Source organism: Pristis pectinata, chromosome 6, assembly GCF_009764475.1.
Source record: "Pristis pectinata isolate sPriPec2 chromosome 6, sPriPec2.1.pri, whole genome shotgun sequence".
NCBI classification, from domain to species: Eukaryota; Metazoa; Chordata; class Chondrichthyes; order Rhinopristiformes; family Pristidae; genus Pristis; species Pristis pectinata.
The window spans coordinates 109,002,636-109,023,718 of record NC_067410.1 but is presented as its reverse complement, the minus strand read 5'-3'; the positions used below and the strand labels follow the sequence as shown (position 1 = coordinate 109,023,718).

Genomic DNA, 21,083 nt, shown 5'->3' with positions numbered 1-21,083 from the left:
GACAAATGAAGAAGGATGGTAAATAGAGTCATGGAGTCGTACAGCACAGAAACAGGTCTTTCGGCCCAACTCATCCATGCTGACCTGAGCAAGACCCATTTGCTTCCACTTGGCTCTTATGCCTCCAAACATTGAGAAACAAAGGACTGCAGATGCTGGAATCTAGATGAAAAACATGATGATGCTGGAGAAACTCGTCACGCCAGGCAGCATCCGGGGAGAAAAGCAATTCTCCAACTTTAAGTAATCCCCACCCCCTTCCTCACAACCCGTTCCCCCCCCCCACACACACACACACCATGCTTCTTCTCTCCTTTCCTTTCCTAGCCTCTTTTTTTTCTACCTTTTTTCCCTTTCTCTCCTTACCTTTGACCCATCCCCCGGTCGGTCTGCTCTCCCCTCCTCCCCCAAACCTGCCTATCACTATCTCTTACCTGCATCTACCTATCACCACCTTGTGCCCACCCCGCCTCCCCTCTTTTGCCCACTTATCACTGCTCTGCTTTTCCCTCCTATATATTGGGCTTCCCCTTTTCCTATCTTCAGTCCTAAAGAAGGGTCCTGACCCAAAACGTTGACCGACTGCTTTTCTCCACCAATGCTGCCTGACTTGCTGATCTCCTCCAGCATCATTGTGTTTTCCCTCCAAACCTTTCCTAACCATGAACCTCTCCAAATGTCTTTTAAACATTGTAGTTTTACCCACCACTACCACTTCCTCTGGCAGCTCGTTCCATATACCCACTACCCTCTGTGTGTAAAACCTGCCCCTCAGGTCATCTTTAAATCTTTCCCCTCTCATCTTAAGCCTACACCCTCTCATCTTAGACTCCCCTGCCGAGGAAAAGACTGACCATCCACCTTGTATATGCCCCTTGTGATTTTATAAACCTCTATAAGGTCACCCTACAGTCTCCTTCACTCCAGGGAAAAAAGCCCCAGCCTCTCCAGTCTCTCCTTGTAACTCAAGCACTCCAGTTCTGGTAACATCCATTTGAATCTTTTCTGCACCCTCTCTGGCTCTGAGTAGAGTGGAGAAGTAGAACTGAATAGATGACTCTGCAAGGGATGCGCATGGACTCGATGGGTTGAATGGCCTCCTTGGGCCACAGCCATTCTATGGTTATGGAGTCGTTGAGAACTACAGCAGAGAAACAGCCCTTCGGCCCATCTAGTCCGTGCTGCCTGATCTTCTGCCTCACCCCATCTACCTGGGATCTTCAATCTGTTAAAGCTATTTCTGCCTGATTATGAAGACAATATAAATATTAATTATAAAAAAAGAAAGTGCATAAACATTCAGGCTAACCTTTGGGCGTTTGGAAAGCATGTAAATCAGTCCTTTAATAAAAGCTCTGATCCTGTTGCTATGGTAACCTTGCGGCTCGGTTTCCCCTCACCGGAAGGGGCCGAGTGGAATTCTGGGTACTGTAGTTCTAATTTCCGACTCTGCGTACAGATAGCCAGGAGCACGTGACTTCCTGAACTACATCCCCCAGAGAGCCCCGCGCGGCGTCGGCTCGGTCTCTTGGAGGGACGAGCATTATCTTGGCTTTTGCTGTTTCTTTCTGGATATGTCTTATTCTGTCGTGAGCAGAGCCAAGTCGGTCACAAGGGCGGCTCAGCGCGGTGCAGCTGGGGAGGAGAGTCGGGACAGGGGTGGAGCAACAGGTAGAGGTGGGATGGGCAAGGCTCCAGGGAGAGGCAGAGGTGCAAAGACAGATGGAGGCTCAGGTGCTGGTACAGGACTCGGTAGAGGTTCATTCATAGGCACAGGTGGTGGGAAAGGTTCAGGTAAAACAAAGATTTCAGGCAAAAGTTCAAGCACAAGCCTGGGTGGGGGTAAGGGCAGCTCTACAGTGTTGCAGAAATGCACTGCAACTGATCAAAATGCAGCTCCACACAAATCTGGTCAAAAAACAACTCACTGGTAAGAAATCTGTGGAATGAGTCCCTTACTCCTGTGCAAGGCAAAAAATAAAACCTGTTACTGTATAGCACAATGGTTTCAAGTTCTAACTATTCAGAATTTGTGAAGTGGTATAATGGCTTACACAAAATGTGTCTGGGTGTATAGCATAAGCTATATATAGTTGCCTATGTTTCTATTTGACTATTTGGAGTACGATGAGATTTTAGCTGCAAAATGAGACGTGTCAGCTGTAGCTCAGTGGCTAGTACTAATATCTCTGTCATTATTCTGGGTTATTTTACTCCTGAGAACATGTCTTTGTTGATAACTCACCATATTAATGAGGGAGTTCTTCTTTGGCAAAGGTATCATCTTTTAGATGACGTACTAAACTCAGATTTCATTTGTGCTGTTGAATAAGTGTAAAAATGTTATGGCACAATTTTTTAAAAATATGGAGGAAATTATTTCTGGGTTTCCTGGGCACTATCAATTTAGCATAACTAAAATTGATAATCTTGTCATTTTCACATTGCTATTTATGAGATCTTACTGTGTGCAAAGCAGACCAATTGCAATGCTTTCATTGTCTATGAAGAACTTCAAATGCAAATCTTTTCTTGAACTTGGGATGTTATGATTTTTCTGTATTAAATAAAGAACCAGGTTTAACAAGCGTCTTTGTTTCTGGTGTTGTCACTTTCCCAAGCTGCGCAAATGTAGCAGCCCGATTATGTATAGCTGGTTCTCACAAATAGCAATGTGATTGTAACCTAAATCATCAGTTTTAGTGATGTTAATTGAATATTTTGATCAGAAGACTGGGAATAACTTGCAAATCTGCTAATGGCAATTTCTAACACTAACCATTAATCCAAACTTTTAACTAACTGAATCCAAACTCTTAACTAATCATAACTTTGATTTTTTTCCCACCTTTACCTCTAAATGTATATCTCATAAACTGTAGAATGCCAATAGCACAACACAGGCCATGTGATGTCAGTAGTCATCGTGATGTCTTCAATGATTTAGATCGATTGTTACTGATTTCTAATGGTCAAAACTGTTCCATTTTTTTTCAGCCTTTAATAAATCCTATTTTTTCCCAGTTATGGTGCATATTCTGTAACAGTACCAGATCAGAAGAAGAGGATCGACTTACAGAAAAGTGAGCATTTTGTTTCCGTGAGAATATCTTACTGTTTCTTTTTCTCTCTCATTTGCTTTTGGAATTTGTTACCGTGCCTGGCTAGTTTCATGTTAAATTCCTGGCTGAGACCAAGTTATCAATTTGCTCCTGGATGCTGAGTAACTGATTGCTGTAAGGAAGTGTGCAAGAGCCAGCAAGGGTGATTGATTACCTTCTGTTCCTGTATTCTTGTGGGGAATTCCTTGAATGGTACAGTTTGATTAGTAACATTCTAGGATGTTATGAATCTTTAGAGGGAAAAGCAAATCATAAGATTTACTTAAACTACCACTTAAACATTGCAATCTTTAAAAATCTTGCATACTATTCATGGTGGGTCAAGATTATACTTCTACAATGGTGGGTTGGGGCCTATCAAAGTAAGATAACAGTAAAATAATTTGCGAAGAGCCTTTGAATAGATTTTGCCAGCCATTTGAGTTTTGATTGTATCTGGAAACTGCTCACATTTCTCCTGTCAGGGAAATTTGTTTTCCTCTCGTGCAATGCTTGTCCAAATGCATCTAGCTTTTTTTTATACAGTACCTTTAATACACTAAAGTGTCTGAATGTGCTTCATAGAAGCATTAGCCAACAAGTTTTAAAACTTAGAACAACAGAGGAGACCAATGGATCCAATGAGTTTGTGCCAGCTGCCAGGGGAACAATTACATTAGTCCCATTCCTCCTCTCCTTAATTATCTGTAACCCTGCAATTTATTCCCTCTTGTGTATGGTCAAGATTTTCCCTTTGATTTTTTTTTTGCCGTTAATCTACACTAAGGAGTAATTTACAGTAGCCAAATTATCTCCAGCACGTCTTTGGGGATGTAGGAGGAAAGTAGAGCATCCCAAGGAAAACTGTGTAGTCATAGAGTGTGCAAACTCTGCCAGGACAGTGCCACAGGTTGGGATCCAACCAGGGTGCCTGAAACTGAGGCCATAACACTAATTGCAAAGCCACTGTATCTCCCACAACTAAGCAAACGTAAATCAACATTCACAAGAATGTTGCTAGGACTCCAGGGAGATGTTGGGCAGGCTAGCACCTTGTTTCTTGGAGCACAGGAGACTAAGGGGTGACCTTATAGAGGTGAAAAGGTATATAGAGGTGCACAGATGCAATGAAAAACTTACTTGCAGCAGCATCACAGGCACATTGCATCATATAAGCAGCATTCACAAGAAAAACATAAATTATACACAATTCTTACAAGAAAGAACAAAAAAGTCCATTTTAGTGCAAAGTGATCAAGGTGGTCATAGTGTTGTTAACTGTAGTGATTAGGGTTGTGCTGGTTGATTCAAGAACTGTATGGTTGAAGGGAAGTAGCTGTTCCTGAACCTGGTGGCGTGGGACTTCAGGCTTCTGTACCTCCTGCCCGATGGTAGCTGCGAGAAGATGGCACGGCCCGGATGGTGGGGATCTTTGATGATGGATGTTGCCTTCTTGAGGCAGCGCCCCCTGTAGATACTACCGACGGCTGGGAGGGAAGTGCCCATGATGTAGTTGGCTGAGTCCACTATATAGAGTGAATGCACACGATCTTTTTTCCAGGGAAAGGCAACCAAAAACTAGAGGGCATAGGTTTAAGATGAGAGGAGAAGGATTTAAAAGGGCCCTGAGGGGCAACTTCTTGATGCAGAGCATGTGGTGCTTATATGGAACAAGCTGCCAGAGAAACTAGTTAAGGCAGGGACAATAACATAATTTTCAAGACATTTGGATAGGTATATGGATAAGAAAGATTTAGAGGGAGTCGGGCCAAACAGAAGCAAATGGGACTTGCTTAGATGGACACCTCAGTTGGCATGGACGAGTTGGGCCGAAAGACCTGTTTCCGTGCTGTATTACTCTGTGACTCCATAAGGAAATATTCACAAGATCACGAGACAAAGTAGCAGAAATAGGCCATTCGGCCCATCGAGTCTGCTCTGCTACCTCACCATGAGCTAAACTATTCCATCTAGCGCCAATTCCCAGCCTTTTCCCCGTATCCCTTGATACCCTGACTAATTAGATACCCATCAATCTCCTCCCTAAACACCCCCACTGATCAGGCCGCCACAGCTGTTCGCGACGTTCTGGCCAAAGAAATTTCTCCGCATCTCTGTTCTAAATGGGTACCTCTAATTCTAAGACTCTGCCCTCTTGTCCTGGACTCACCCACCAAGGGAAACAACTTAGCCACATCTACTCTGTCCAGTCCTTTCAACATTCGAAATGTTTCCATGAGGCCCCCTCTCGTTCTTCTGTACTCCAATGAATACAGTCCAAGAGCCAACAATCGCTCATCGTACGTAAGCCCTTTCATTCCAGGAATCATCCTTGTAAATCTTCTCTGTACCCCCTCCAACATCAGGGCTGATGATCAATCTACTTGGTAAAAAAGGTATGTTTTAAACAGTATCTGAAAGGAAAGGCAAGACTACTCCCTTAAGTCTCCTTCCTGAGCTTAAGGTTTTAGCAACTGAAAGCATAGCTATCGGTTGTGAGTGGATTAAATTTGGGAACATTTGAAGCCAGGATTTGATGAGGAATTTGGTCTGAGTTACGACATTAGCAGCAGAGCTTTGAACCCATGTCTGAATGCCACATAGGAAGCAGTTCTTAACCTTGGGTTTTACAACTGTTTTGTTTTAAAATGAAGGCCATTGATATGTAGAATAAAAAATTAAGCTAATTTTCATAATTTTTCAATAAATACATTTGAAGTTATAAGGAGTGTTTTTAAAAGTTCTACTTTAGTAAGAAATTATAATTACATTCTCCCTCCAGCCTTGAGTAAAAATACATGACTTCAACTGATTGTTCACAGTAAAAACTAGCAGTGGTTGCCCGAGTTGTGTTTACAGAGAAAACAAACTTAGATTTACATAGCATTTTTATCATCTTGGGCCATTTTGGAGCACTTTGCAGTGGAGGAAGTAGTTGTGAAGCATGTTCACTGTTGTATTAAATCCAGCTGCCAAGAGGTACACAGCAAGACCCCACAAACAAAGTCATGTTCCAACAAAATAATTAAAAGGTAAATAAATGTTGATGACAACATGGGGAGAATAACTGTGTTCATATAGTGCTAAATGTTTATCTGAAGGTAGAGTGGGTTTGTCTTTTACTGTCTCATTAAAAGAGGGTACTAGCAACAAGGTAGCACTACATTAGTACTGATGTGGAGTGTCAGACTAAGTTAAGCGCTCAGATTCAAATTTTAAATAAATCTTAAATGCACTGCTGAATAAATAACAAAGTAGAAAATAGTTTGCTAACTGATCGGTTTTGTCATTGTCTCTTCTCCCTCAAGTGGATGTAGAGAGCAGGGCAGTCATCCTTCCAAGATGTCAATGTTTGTAACACAATCAAAATCCCTATAAGCAAGGGAAAACGGGGGTGGCATGTAGGTGCTGCAGGTAGTGCAGCTGTCTTGCAGCACCAGCAATCCCGGTTCAGTTCTCACCTCCGGTGCTGTCTGTGTGGAGTTTGCAGGCCCTCCCTATAACTGCATGGATTTCCCCTGGATCTCCCAGTTTCCTCCCACAACCCACAGGTTAGGTTAATTAGCTACCGTAAATTACCCGTAGTGTAATCTCTCAGGGGAATGTTAATGGGATGGTGTTGGAGAATAGGTTAGAGAGAAATAAGTGGGTTGATCACATTACTCTGAGATCTGGCATGGATTCAACAGCTTCTATAACATAAAGAAAAAATGATCATGAAAATTATTTACTCATTACCACCCTGGCATTTGTGGGAGCTTGTGTAGAAATTGACTGCTGCATTTCTCATTATAGCTACAATGACATTTGAAGCATACTTCACTGGCTCTAATATATTTTGCAATATACCTAGGTTGTAAGAGCCACTGTGGAAAGTAATTCTAACTTTATAGAAAGATTCAAAAGAAATTTTGTTTGATCATGCTGGCTTTCTGGTACAGTTCACTGATGTTGATGAAACCACAAAAGATGCTGCATTGTTGTAAGTATATTTTCGGCTGACTTGGGCTTGATTTACCAATTGCACTTGAACAGAAATGATCCATTAAATGTTGTTATTTTCAAAGAAACCTCAGTAAAAGTTGTAATTCGTGATTATTATATTTTAAAAAGAAAAGTCTGATTAACATTTTTTGTCTTAAAAATGCTTTTGTTTTTATGGTAAACTGGAAATGGGCATTGCCTGGTTCACTAACAACATGTTTAGGTGCTCTCTATAGATGATGTGAAAACTCTGCTGTTAATTGGAACAGGCTGCCTGGCCAGGTCTCTTTGGCAGAAAGTGATGCCCTGAAGATAAATGAACTAAAATCTCAGGATTCTTGTATAAACCCAAATGGAAAATGTTAGTTATGTGAGCTACTGCTGTTCGTAATGCAGCAGTTGGTGGTGGAGCTACTGGCTTTATCCAAGCCATCTATAAATCTACATAAAAATAGGAAGAAGCCATTTACAAGCAGTCCCCAGGTTACGAAAGAGTTCCGTTCCTGAGAAGTGTTCATAACCCGAACCGTTCGTAAGTCAGAAATGAAACAGTTGTGAGGGGAGAGCAAGCGGGCTCAGGAAGAGTGGCCACCAGCTGGTCTCAGCGAGTGAGCAAGTGCGTCTGCTCGGTTCTCCTAGTTCTGCTTGGCTCGACTCAGTGAGGGAAGAGGAGGTGCTCAGGAATGTCCTGTTCCATTCACACCCGGCTTATGATGCCTGCAATCAGCCGGCAAATCTATCCCGCCAGTCTTCCTCATGCTCGTTCATGTGTACAGGCTGTCCATCAAATGGGTGTTCATAACCTGGGGAGAACCTGTACCTCCTTCAGCTTGTTTCACCATTTGATGGCTGATCTGTGACCTAACAACATTTGTGCACCTTTTTCCCATGTCTCTTAATACCTATGATTCACAAAAATCTACCAATTTTGGATTTAACAATTAACATGGGGTTAATTGTGTTCAAAATTCTGTCTTGATAGAATAGAAAGAAAAAGAAACTTGAAATCTGTAGATTTTGTTGATGTCTTCATACCACAATCATTGGCAAACTATCAATGTACAGAGAACAGTGCTGCTTTCTCCTGAGTATTTGAACTGTAGAGCAGTTGTGGCTGAGTGGTTAAACTGAAGGTGACTGGGAATGCTTCAAAAAGACTATGGAATGAAATGTTTAGAATGAATGGTATCATCTTATGTATGATTTATTTGGCTTCGACTTAGAAGCAGCTGCAGAGCTGGCTGCCTTGGAAAAGCTGAAACATCGAAGTATTGGTCAAGTTTCTATCATTCCGAGTGCTGTTGGTGAGTAAAATAATAGCACTTCAAGGTTATTTTAAAACTTATACATGTTGAAACACAAGGTTATCTGTCTGAATTTTAATGGAAGCTCTGTACAATTTGTAAATGTGGTCCTTTGTTCTATGAATCCAGTATCTGGGGGGGGGGGGGGGGAAGAAAAGGTAACTCTTTGGATGTGTCATTTTTGGAAAGTTGAGCCACCTTCTTTGATGGTTTTCGTCCTTGTGCCTTTATTGTAGCAGTTTTATGTAGCTTGCTTGGAACATAATGAGTCAACCATGTTATTATGGCACCAGAGAGGATACAAACATTGGTGAAGGAGATGATTTTTTTTACAACATTGACAGTTTCCCTGTTCACAAAAGCAAAATTTTGATTTTATAATTTGTAGCTTTCAAAAATTCTCAAACTCTCAGGGTGGGACTGTGACTTTGCATCTCTGAATATAAAAATCCTTTGATTTAGTAATACAGTAATGTCAGCACAATGCTCATGATAAAATGCATTGGGTTTAGTGGTGGGATGGAACGAAATATGAGGATGTGCATAATTTATGCAAATAGTTGAAATAAATATGTATAAGCATTATAACAAAGAACAAACATGAACTGTCACAATATGACTTTTTTTTAACCTAAATCGGAACAAATGATTTCTTGAAATGACCTTATTTGTTCCTATAAGAACATAAAACATAGAACAGTATACAGCACGGGACAGGCCATTGGGCCCATGATGTTGTGCTGATCCTGATGGCAATTGAAACTAAATGTCCTCCTCCTATGTATCATCCATATCCCTCCATATTCATGTCTATCTAAAAGCCTCTTAAACTCCACCAAACTGCCTGCTTCCACTACGACCCCCTGGTAACCTATTCCAGGCACCTACCACTCTCATGTCGCCTTTAAACTCCCCCCTCTAAACTTAAAAGCATATCCTCTGGTGTTTCACATTTCTACCCTCAGGAAAAGGGGAAACAACACAAATGAATTTATATAGTGCTTTTTTTTTAACAACTATCTTAACAAGTGATCTTTGAATTAGTCACTGTTGTGATGTGAGACACAGCTACTGGTTTACCCATAGCAGATACCCACAAGTTGAATTTATTGTTTTAGGGGGTACGCTGACTCAGGAGGAAGTGAGGAAGAAACAGCAGCTGGCCATTGATAAAGCTAGAGCAAAACAGGTAAAGACAACGTGTATATTTTACCTATCACACAAATTAATCTTGCATTTGAAGATGATTGGCGGTGTTGGTTGTGGAGACCTTTCCATTGTTGGGTGATGGCTTGCACCTTGTTGAACAACATGTGATGTGGCTCAGGAGCTCTATGTTGGCTTGGCAGTCCCTGCCGTGTGTGCTGCAGATGAAAGCAGTAGGCCGAGAAGGTGCAAACTTGACCTTGCACTTACGGTAAAAGGCCCTTCGGCCCATATACATACATATTCAAACTAATCCCATTTCCCAGCACTTGGCCATATCCGTCCACACTCTCGTCATCCATATACTTGTCCACATGCTTCTTAAATGTATCTACTGTACCTGCCTCAACCACTTCCTCTGGCAGCTGGTTTCATCTAGATTCCAGCATCTGCAGTCCTTTGTTTCTCTGGTTTCATAGTGTCGCAGTTAGCGTAACGCTATTGCAGTGCCAGTGACCCAGGTTCAGTTCCGGCTGCTGTCTGTAAGGAGTTTGTATGCTCTCTCCACGTCTGCGTGGATTTCCTCCGGGTGCTCTGGTTTCCTCCCACATTCCAAAGGCCTACGTGTTAGGAAGTTGTGGGCATGCTATGTTGGTGCCAGAAGCATGGCGACACTTGTGGGCTGCCTCAGAACACTCTACGCAAAAAAAAAAATTCACTGTGTGTTTCAATGTACACGTGACTAATAAAGAAATCTTAATCCAAAAAAACCACAAAAATAAATTGCCTCTCAGGTTCTTACTGAACCTTTCACCTCTAACCTTAAAACTATGTCCTCTAGTTTTCAATTCCCCAACCCTGGGGGAACAAAAAGACAGCTCCCCCTATCTGTGCTCCTTATGATTTTATATGCCTCTGTGAGATCACCCCTCAGTCTCCCGCGCTCCAAGGAGTAACCTCTTCCTGTAATTCTCCCTGTAACTCAGTTCCTCATGGCAGCATCCTTGTAAATCTTTTATGCACTCTTTCCAGTTTAATCACATCCTTCCTATAATAGGGTGACCAAAACTATAATAGGGTGACTGGTTAGCTCGATGCTATTACAGCACCAGCGATCGGGGTTCGATTCCCGTCGCTGTCTGTAAGGAGTTTGTACGTTCTCCCGTGTCTGCGTGGGTTTCCTCCGGGTGCTCTGCTTTCCTCCCACATTCTAAAAAGACATACTGGTAGGTTAATTTGGGTTTAAAAAATGGGCGGCGCGGACTCGTTGGGCCGGAAGGGCCTGTAAATAAAATTTAAAAAAGAACTGAAAACCTTGGGGGGAAAAGAAAACATTGCCTCTGTAATTTGGAGTTTCATAAGATGGAAGGAAGGACATTGTACCTCCACTAATGTTGGAAAAGTAGTGAGCATGGAGAATTCCTTCAGGAAATGATTCTGATGCCTCAGCAGAACAGTGTGATAGAACAGAACTTGAAACTTATAATTAAGCTTTCTATTAAGATCTGGTATTTGATATGACATTAATAAAACCAACTTTCCCAACCTATCTCTCAACAAAACAAAAAATAAAGCCAAAATTCTCCCCACTGATAGTCTCTTCCACTTTTCCACTTCTTCTCCATATCCCTAGATCCCAAAAGTCAGTCAATCTCTACCATATACAATTACTGAGCATCCATAACTCGCGTGGAAAGAAAATTTCAGATTTCCAAACTCTGTGTGAAGGAATGTCTCTTCATCTCAAAGATGTTAAAGGCGACATCTGTTTTATTAATGCTAGTGAAGGCAACGTGGCTTTTGTCTGGAGAGATAACACCAAGGAAATTATTAGCAGTCTCCCTGATATTTTGGCTTGGGTTATTGGCAGGGAAACTCTGCTGCCTTGCACCATCTGGCTGGATCGAATGATACAAGGGCATCTGTTATTTCTTTGAAACACTGATCCAAGTCACCTGTTAGACAGTGGGGGAAAAAACTAATACAGGACCTCTGACCCAAGAACAGTCTCGGCATGGTCCAGGCAGACCTTACTGAGTTGATTCAATTGGTGTGGATCAAAGCGTGTAAAACGGTGGAGAATTAAGATTGGTGGCCACCCTTATGCCATTGTGGGCAAGGCTACAATAAGCCCCACTGTACAACTGAAGATCCCAGGAGCAGCGTAGGCTAAGTTGTCTCCTGTAACTGTGTACATTGTATGAAGTGGTATTAAACAAATGAAAGAACAGTACAATATAGAATCTGTTAATTAGCCGTTCCTGAATCCCAGCTGTTCTTCAAAACTACTGCAGTCCACAAACTGGGTACTGTTACAGAAGTAGAACTGGAATCGGAGTTTGCTTCTGTAACAGAAAATATTAACGCCAGCGGTTCACACCTTCCTTCTCCCTCTCGGGGGCAAACATTTCCCACTCCCCTGAGTCAGGAAACTGACTCTCTGTCAACCCTTAATTACCTTTCCACATTCATCTTTTGTTGGGAAACCCACAAGTTCACGTACGTCTACTTTGCTCAAATAGAAATAAAACCTGGGGGGGGGGGGGGGGGGGGAGGGGCGAAGGGAGGTCATGGCTGGGAAGATAATTCAAGGAATCCAGCAACTGATTTTCCTTTCTTGTACCAGCTATATAAAATAGCTTTTTGAAATGTTAATCAACACCTGTAAGAGATCTTTAAGGCACCAATGCTATTCAATGACATATGTGTGCCTACCAGTACGATAACCCAGTGGTATATACTGCCAGATGTCTGCCCATCAGTACTGTACAATGACAGAAGTGTGTCCAGTTTCACTACACCTCACTGTATGGTAACAGACCTGTGCCTGACAGTCAATCCCTGAGATATGGACTGGATCTAAATTTGGGCCCAGAAGATCTTTCAGTTGCTATTCTTCAAAGACCGGTCTGACCCAATATCATGTGACTCTCAAGGACTGGGTAAAGCACAGAGTGTTTAGGGTAGCACAGTGACACTACCTCACCTTACTGCCTCACAGCTCCTGTGACCTGGGTTCAATTCTGACCTCTGGTGCAGTCTGTGTGGAGCTTGAGTGTTCTCTCTGTGACTATGTCAGTTTCCCCTTGGGTGCTCTCACATTCCAAAGACGTGTGGGCTGGTAGGTTAATTAGCCACTGTAAATTTCCACTAGTGCATACATAAGAGGTGGAGTCTTGGGGGGAGTTGATACATGTGGGGAGAATAAAAAAATGGTGTTCATGTAGGATTAGTGTAACTGGGTGGTTTGATGGCCAGCATGGACCTGGTGGGCTGAAGGGCCTGTTTCCATGCCGCATCTATAACTCGATGGCCACTACTCCTGTCTGCAGTCACAGCCTCCACAGAGCTTCTGCTGGTCTCCAGTTGCATCTGTCTAGTGACATCGGCTGTTCTTTTTAAGGATTTGGGGCTGGCAATTGCCCTGGTCCCAGTCCAACAGCTTCGTTGTTTAATGGGAATGTTGGCAAGCTGAGCCATTCATGCCAATATTCCCATTAAACCAGCCCTAGTCTTGGCAGTAAGGCAGCTCCTCATACTGCTCTGCCATTGTCCAATAGGCCCTGTTTGGTATCGGATTCACAGGACCATGGATTGATATGCCTCTGGTGAAGAGATTGCTAATTTTGCCCAAGTTCCATCTTATTTTCCTGAAGTAGTAACCCAAAGAAAGACTAGTATAACCATGCCATTTCTGAGAGAGCTGTCCAGTAAATTTTGTGTCCCTGTTCTTTCTCCATAGCCATGTACATATTTTTTCCAGTAAATGATCTGAATAGGAGGTATGATTAGTAAATTTGCAGATGATGCCAGATTCTGTTGGCTACGGATAATCCAGTTCAATTGCATGTCCAAACACTTTCCCACTCAAATCCTGGACCAATTGCTTGTCTGAAAACTCCCTTACCCCAAAATACATGACCGTAAGATATAGCAGCAGAATTAGGCCATTTGGCCCAGCGGGTCTACTCGGCCATTCCATCCTGGGTGAGTTTTTTTTTCAACCCCATTCTCCTGCCTTCTCTCCCTGTAACCCTTAACCCCCTTACCAATCAAGAACCTATCAATGGCACCTTCTGTAGCAATGATTTCCACAGATTCACCACCCTCTGGCTGAAGGAATTCCTCTTCATCTCATTTCTAAAGGGATGTTCCTTTGACCTCTGATCCTAGACTCTCCTACTGATGGAAACATCCTCTCCACATCCACTCTATCCAGGCCTTTCAGTATTTGGTAGGTTTCAATGAGATCCCCCCCTCATTCTTCCGAACTCCAGTCCCACCATCCCTATCCTCAACCTTTCCTCTCCTTCTGACCAGACCCAACCTTCCGTAAGCTACCACCCTGGACCCCAGTCCTTTCCCTATCCAACCTAAGTGACCTATGGCCTTTGTAACCATTTCCACTGGCTCAAAATAGTGAAGGAAAGGCCTTCATACACATTGGCCCCCTTGGTTGTGTGAGTGGGGCTCAACACTGTACTTGCAAGAAGTCCCAGGAAGTATACATTAGGGACATTTAAGAGACTCTTAGATAGACACATGAATGATAGAAAAATAGGGGGCTATGTGGGAGGGAAGGGTTAGATAGATCTTGGAGCAGGATAAAATGTCGGTACAACATTGTGGGCCGAAGGGCCTGTACTGTGCTGTAGTGTTCTATGTTCTAACATCAATGAATCGGTAAAGTGGGCAGAGAAATGGCAGAATTTAATCCCGAAAACTCGGCTGATGCATTTTGAGAGGGCTAATAAGGCTAGGATACACACAATCAATGGTAGGACCATTGGTAGTACTGAGGAACATTGGTGTACATGACCAAGAATCCCTGAAGGAAGGTAATTAAGATGATGTACTGGATGCTTGCCTTCAATAGAGAAGAGAAGATATCTTTATTAGTCACATGTACATCGAAACACACAGTGAAATGCATCTTTTGCATCGAGTGTTCTGGGGGCAGCCCACAAGTGTCGCCATGCTTCCGGTGCCAACATAGCATGCCCACAACTTCCTGACCTGTATGTCTTTGGGATGTGGGAGGAAACTGGAGCACCCGGAGGAAACCCACGCAGACACAGGGAGAATGTACAAAGTCCTTACAAGCAACGGCCGGAATTGAACCCGGATCGCTGACACTGTAATAGCGTTACGCTAACCGCTACACTACAGTGCCTGCCTGTATATAGCCACTATATAGAATATAAGAGAAGGGATGTTATGGTAAAACTTTATAAAACATAAGTTAGACCACAGTTGGAGTACTGTACAGAGTTCTGGTTGCCGTGCTAAAGGCTGGATGTGATGGCACTGGAGACGGTGCAGAGGAAGTTCACCAGGATATTACCTGAGGTGGACCATTTAAGCCATGATGGCTGGATTGGCTGTGTTCATTTTCCTTGGAATGGAAAAGGCTGAGGGGGAGACCTGATTGAGGTGCCTAGATAGGGTAGGTAATGAGAAGTGTTATCCCTTAACAGAGGGGAAAACCAGAGGGCAGAGGTTTAAAGTAAAGGGGGAGTTTGGGGCAAGTCTTTTTCACCCAGAGGGTGGTTGAAATCTGGAACACACTGCCTGAGGAGGTGGTGGAGGCAGGTCCTCTCACATTTACATAGATGAGCACCTGAAATGCCATGGCATAGAAGACCAAGGGCCACAGAGCAGAAAATGGGCTTAGTTTAGATAGGTACCTGATGGCCTGCACAACATGGTGGGTCAAAGGGCCTTTTTCCATGAGAATGAAACTTTGAATCTACAACCCTCCATTCCCTTTTGAAAGTTACTGAATCTTGTTCTTTTACAGAATAGTACACCAATGTCAGTGCAGGAGCAAGAAGACAACCCTGCTTGTGTATTGGTGAGTATTCCATAGAACCATAGAACACTACAGCACAGAAAACAGGCCATTCGGCCCTTCTAGTCTGTGCCAAAACTTTATTCCGCTAGTCCCATTGACCTGCACTCGGTCGATAACTCTCCAGACCTCTCCCGTCCATGTATCTATCCAATTTATTCTTAAAACTGAAGAGTGAGCCCGCATTTACCACATCAGATGGCAGCTCGTTCCACACTCCCACCACTCTCTGTGAAGAAGTTCCCCCTAAACCTTTCCCCTTTCACCCTAAAGCCATGTCCTCTCATACTTATCTCTCTTAATCTAGGTGGAAGGAGCCTGCTCACATTTACTCTGTCTATACCCCTCATAATTTTGTAAACCTCTATCAAATCTCCCCTCATTCTTCTACGCCCCAAGGAATAAAGTCCAAACCTGTTCAATCTTTCCCTGTAACTCAACTCCTGAAGACCCAGCAACATTCTAGCAAATCTTCTCTGCACTCTTTCAATCTTACTGATGTCCTTCCTATAGTATAGTTCGAGTGGAGGCATCCCATTCTCCATTAGAGGGATTCACTACAGAAGTAGGCGTATCTGTTGATGTTGTGTTGATCAAATTGGTAATATAACTCCTGTGGAATTTGGTGGATAAACTGAAATTAATTTTCCTGGGATCTCGGATCTATTTTGTTCTCTCTTCAGTATGATTTGTTGATTTTTGAATAGGATTTACTTTGCTCGTGAGATTGCACTTGTGCAGGAAGGAAATCCATGACAACAATGTGCACGTATTAAAGGTTCTAACACACCTTTAATATGGTTCAAAACATCCCAGATGCTTCAAAATGCTTCAGAAACAATCCAATACCAAGGATACTAAAACGGTCAAAAGTTTTAAAGAGTGACTTAAATGACAAGAGGGAGTGATGCTTAAGGAAGGAATTCCAGAGCTTAAGACTCAGCTAGCTGAGAGTGTGAGAAGAGAAACAAAATTTAGGGATACCTTGTCTAGAATTGGAGAACCAAATGATTGGAGAGGTGTATATCTGCAGGAAGCAGGAATTGGGGCAGGACTGTGAAGGAGTTTGAACATGAGGTTTACATTGCAGCTGCCATCCATAAGCATTTTTGGTGGAAATCGATCCTTTTTCTTTGTATGGCTGTTGGAGGAGGGGATTGGAATTGGTTTATTATTGTCACTTGTACTGAGGTACAGTGAAAAACTTGTCTTGCATACTGATCGTACAGGTCAATTCATTACACAGTGCAGTTACATTGAGTTAGTACACAGTGCATTGATGTAGTACAGGTAAAAACAATAACAGTACAGAGTAAAGTGTCACAGCTACAGAGAAAGTGCAGTGCATAAGGTGCAAGGTCACAACAAGGTAGATTGTGAGGTCAGAGTCTATCTCATCGTATAAGGGAACTGTTCAATAGTCTTATCACAGTGGGGTAGAAGCTGTCCTTAAGTCTGCTGGTACGTGCCCTCAGGCTCCTGTATCTTCTACCCGATGGAAGAGGAGAGAAGAGAGAATGTCCCGGGTGGGTGGGGGTTAGATTTCAAACCAGGCAGAGCTTTGGGAGGTTATAGTCACCAGCAATCCTTTTTCCCTCTTTATGAAGAACAATGGTATTGGTTTATTATTGTCCCTTGTACCAAGGTACAGTGAAAAACTTGTCGTGTATACCGTTCATACAGATCAATTCATTACACAGTGCATTGAGATATTACAGAATTATATCGGAGATATTTGAGATATTACAGATATCATAATCGGTGCATAAATGAATACTACTAATTAGGAATTTTGTGTCAATGTAACTAACTACTTTATGTCATGCATTCTCCACACTGGATATTCTTTCATTAGTGTGTGTTTATGAAAAAGAGTCATGTTCCTAATGCAAATTTACTCACTTCAATAATCCATGCAAATCAGTCAATTTACAGACCATATACTTGTTGCTGTTTCCTCAGGTTGCAGTGTTTTCTTTCTTTCATCACAGGATGTGGGCATTGGTGGCAAATCCAGCATTTTTGCCCACCCTGGCTTGCCCTTGAACTGGGTGGTTTGATGAGCCATTTTGCCTCATTACTGTGGTTCTGAGTAAAGACACACATTTCCTTCCCTGAAGGGGATGTTAATAAATCAGGTCTGAATATGATTGTCATTAATGATGTTCACTTTTAAATTTCAGATTATTCAATTAACTGGATTGAATTTCCTCAGTTGAAGGGGTGCAATTTAAACTATGTGGTACAGGCTTCTGGATTACTAGTTTAGTAATATTCCTATGTGCTCCTGTATCTTGTAATATAGATTGTATATTAGAGTCATAGTTATACAGCATGGAAACAGGCCCTTGCCGACTGTTTCCCAGCGAGCTAGTCCCATCTGGCCGCATTTGGCCCAAAGCACTCTAAACCTCTCCTGTCCATGTACTTATCTAGATGGCTTTTAAACGTTGCTAATGTGCCCGCCTCAACCACTATTTCTGGCAGCTCATTCCAAATACGCACCACCCTTTGCGTGAAGAAGCTGCCCCTGATGTCCCTTTTAAATCTCTCGCCTCTGATCTTAAGCCTATGCCCTCTTGTTTTTAGCACCCCCTCCTGGGAAAAGGACTGTGTGCTTCTATGCCCCTCATGATCTTACATACCTCAATCAGGTCACCCCTCAATCTCCTACGTTCCAGGGAATAAAGTCCCAGTCTATACAACCTCTCCTTGTAAGTCAGGCCCCCAAGTCCAGGCAACATCCTAGTAAATCTTTTCTCACTCTTTCTAGTTTAATAACATCTTTCCTATAACAGGGTGACCAAAACTGTACGCAATACTCCAAGTGCACCCTCACCAGTGTCTTATATAACTGCAATGTAAGTTCCAAACTCAATGCCCTGACTGATGAAGGCCAGCGTGCCAAATGTCTTCTTCACCACCCTATCTACCTGTGACGCCGCTTTCAGTGGACTATGCACTTGCACTCCTAGGTCCCTCTGTTCCATAACACTCCCCAGGGCCTTATCACTCACTGTATAAGTCCTACCCCGGTCTGATCTCCCAAACTGCAATAACTCACATTTATCTGGATTGAAAACCATTTGCCAATCCTCAGCCCACATTATTGCATGCTACAGTTCATGGCCCGATGTACATTTGTAAGAAATCTTCTGTTGATGTGTTTGCTGAGCAGTCATTTTGCTGAATGTGCATCTGAATCCTCATCTGACCATGCTTGGAATGCAAACTGTATTTCTGCGGTTAAGTACCACGTTTTAATACAATCAATGGGTGACCAGTTAAGGTTTAGAAAGCTTTTGTTTTACTATATTCTGTGCTTCCTTCTGGTTTATCATTAAAGAATTTTGAATGATATATCTAAAGATTTTCTCTCATTCTGCAGTCATTTGAAGGCCAATGGTGATGCAAGCCAGAGGTAGCAAATTGAATATTGGTATAGAATGCTTTTATTGTTTCATTACACTGAAGTGATTAAGAAAGTCTAATTATTCTAAATCTACTTGTGTTTCATTTTTTTCACTTGTATTTTGCTGTTTGATACTCATCAGTTTGCTGCCAATTCCACAATTGGGGAAGTATGTGTTAAGTTAAATGAACTGGAGTACAGTGATGAGTTTTCTGTTGGATGGGTACATTCTGACCATAGGGTGCTCTCTAATGTTAAACCAGAGGAAAACCTCGAGTAAAAGTTCAAAGTTGCAGTTGGATCCAAAGAAATGTAAGGGGATGTGATGCCTGTGCAACTTCTCATCCACAAGCTTGCCTCCTGACTGGAATTAAACAGCTTGATAATGCCATTGCGCTGCTCAAGCCTGAAGTTATCTTGTTCTCAACAGGCTGAATGTAGTGGACAACAAAATCCAGAAAATGAACCCTGAACTGAACCGAACCAGCGGAACTTGCATGACAGCAGCAAGAAGATAACCTGCCACATGCGAATAGGGTCTCCCAACCAGTCAAAAAATAAAGGCTCGACTATTGTCGTATCTCAGGGTAATGTTCCTTTTTACCGTGATTCAAAGCCTCTTTGGTTGCCCTTCCCCCTCTCTCAGAGCTTCAGGGAAAAAAAATACCATCCTTGTCTCAAACCTTGGGATATAAAATATAGCAATTTATCTTGTTATACCCAATAGTTTATGTACTTTTGTTTAACGCTGCTTGAAGAAAATTGCTTTAACCCTGAACGCTAATGACCAAAGTTCCTCTTGCAAGAGTTTTTCATGTTTTTTTTATGTTTGTGCTTCACAATAGCTGCTTTGAGTGGTTTATCTAGACAAGTAGACTAAACATCATCTAGTGCACGGAATGTATTAAATCATTTCAGCAATACAACTTCCAAGCTTTACACCGAACCCACACCAGCCCTCCAAGATCAAATTAAATCGACTAGTGAAAAATTCTAATTATCCAGAGTTGCACAACAATCCCTTTTATTAGAAATGCAAACACTATCTGGGTACCTCTGTGGGTTTTTTTTGTCCTTTTGTTCTGTTATACTACTGATAATAGAAGTATTCCAAGATAAACTTTTCCTACCTTGTGTAGGAGTAATACATCTTCGCACAGGCCACTCCTTGTACTATTGACATCTGATTCCATTGACTTCAGTGGAACAAAATACAATTTGCAGCTGATACTCTTGCTCATGTTTGGGGGGGGGGGGGGGGGTCATAACCAAAGGTAAATTTCTCTCTCCAGTGTTTCTTCTACGACATATGAAATGATGTATTTGGTCAAACGTGTTCTCTTTGATTTCTGATCGTAAGTGCATGGCATATGATTTTAACAATGTATTTGTCTGTGAATAACAAAGAGTGCAATGGCAGTATAATTTAGTGCTGCATTACCATCCATTGGTATCATTGGATTTGTTTCGACAATTTTTGCAGTGATATTTCAAGTAATATTTACAGTAACATGATCTATCCACCATTAATGTTCCATATACCTAATGGATATAAAAGTGCTCGATTCATTTCACGCTGCAAATGATCCATGAATCTTTTACTAATGTTGTGGTTAAACCCTTAGCATCTTTTGAGAGAATTCAGTTTTGCAGTGCTGGAGCTGGACCACATTTCCACAGCTTTGCAATAAACATTTTGCCCCCTTAAGTGTGTCTATTCCCTTCACATCCAATCTGATTCCTTGTCTCACATTTTGATTAATTTGGAATCAAAGATATGACTTTTGCAGGGAATATGGGCTGCTGTCTTATAAACATGATTCAATTTCTGAAACTGTTCTTCCAAAAGATGAATTAAAATGTGTCAGTGGCTCATAAGATCGTAAAAATAGAAGCAGATGGAGATCCCTCGTGCTTGCTCCTATTCACTACAGTCATGGCTTATCTTTTGTCTCCAGGCCATGTTCCTGCACAAACCCTACATCCTTTGATTCACTTAATATCCATTAATATACTTGGCAACTGAGTCTCCATGGCCCTCTTAGGTAGACAACGCCACAATCCACTGGGTGAAGAAATTTCTTCTCCATTCATTTTGAGACTGTGACCCATCGTTCTACATGTTACAGCCAGAGGAAGTGTTAACTCCGTATCCACCGTGTCAAGCTCTGTAAGAATTTTGTATGTTTCATTGCGAACACCTCTCATTCTTCTGAGCTTGAAAGTAGGTGCAGTCTGCTTCATCTGTTGTCCAGGCAGAGAGTAATAGGTGCCTGATAGGTGCT

At 42.2% G+C, this 21,083-nt stretch overlaps 1 protein-coding gene across 1 annotated transcript; it reads left to right on the top strand.

The window, feature by feature from the left end:
* Positions 1–1,553: 1,553 nt before the first annotated feature.
* LOC127571721 (rRNA 2'-O-methyltransferase fibrillarin-like) lies at positions 1,554–20,496 on the top strand. The gene is made up of 6 exons (XM_052018363.1): positions 1,554–1,930; positions 3,025–3,083; positions 8,309–8,389; positions 9,508–9,578; positions 15,336–15,389; positions 19,229–20,496. The coding sequence occupies exons 1-6, from the start codon at positions 1,575–1,577 to the stop codon at positions 19,268–19,270; spliced, it is 663 nt and encodes a 220-aa protein (XP_051874323.1). The 5' UTR covers positions 1,554–1,574; the 3' UTR covers positions 19,271–20,496.
* The last annotated feature ends 587 nt before the right edge of the window (positions 20,497–21,083 follow it).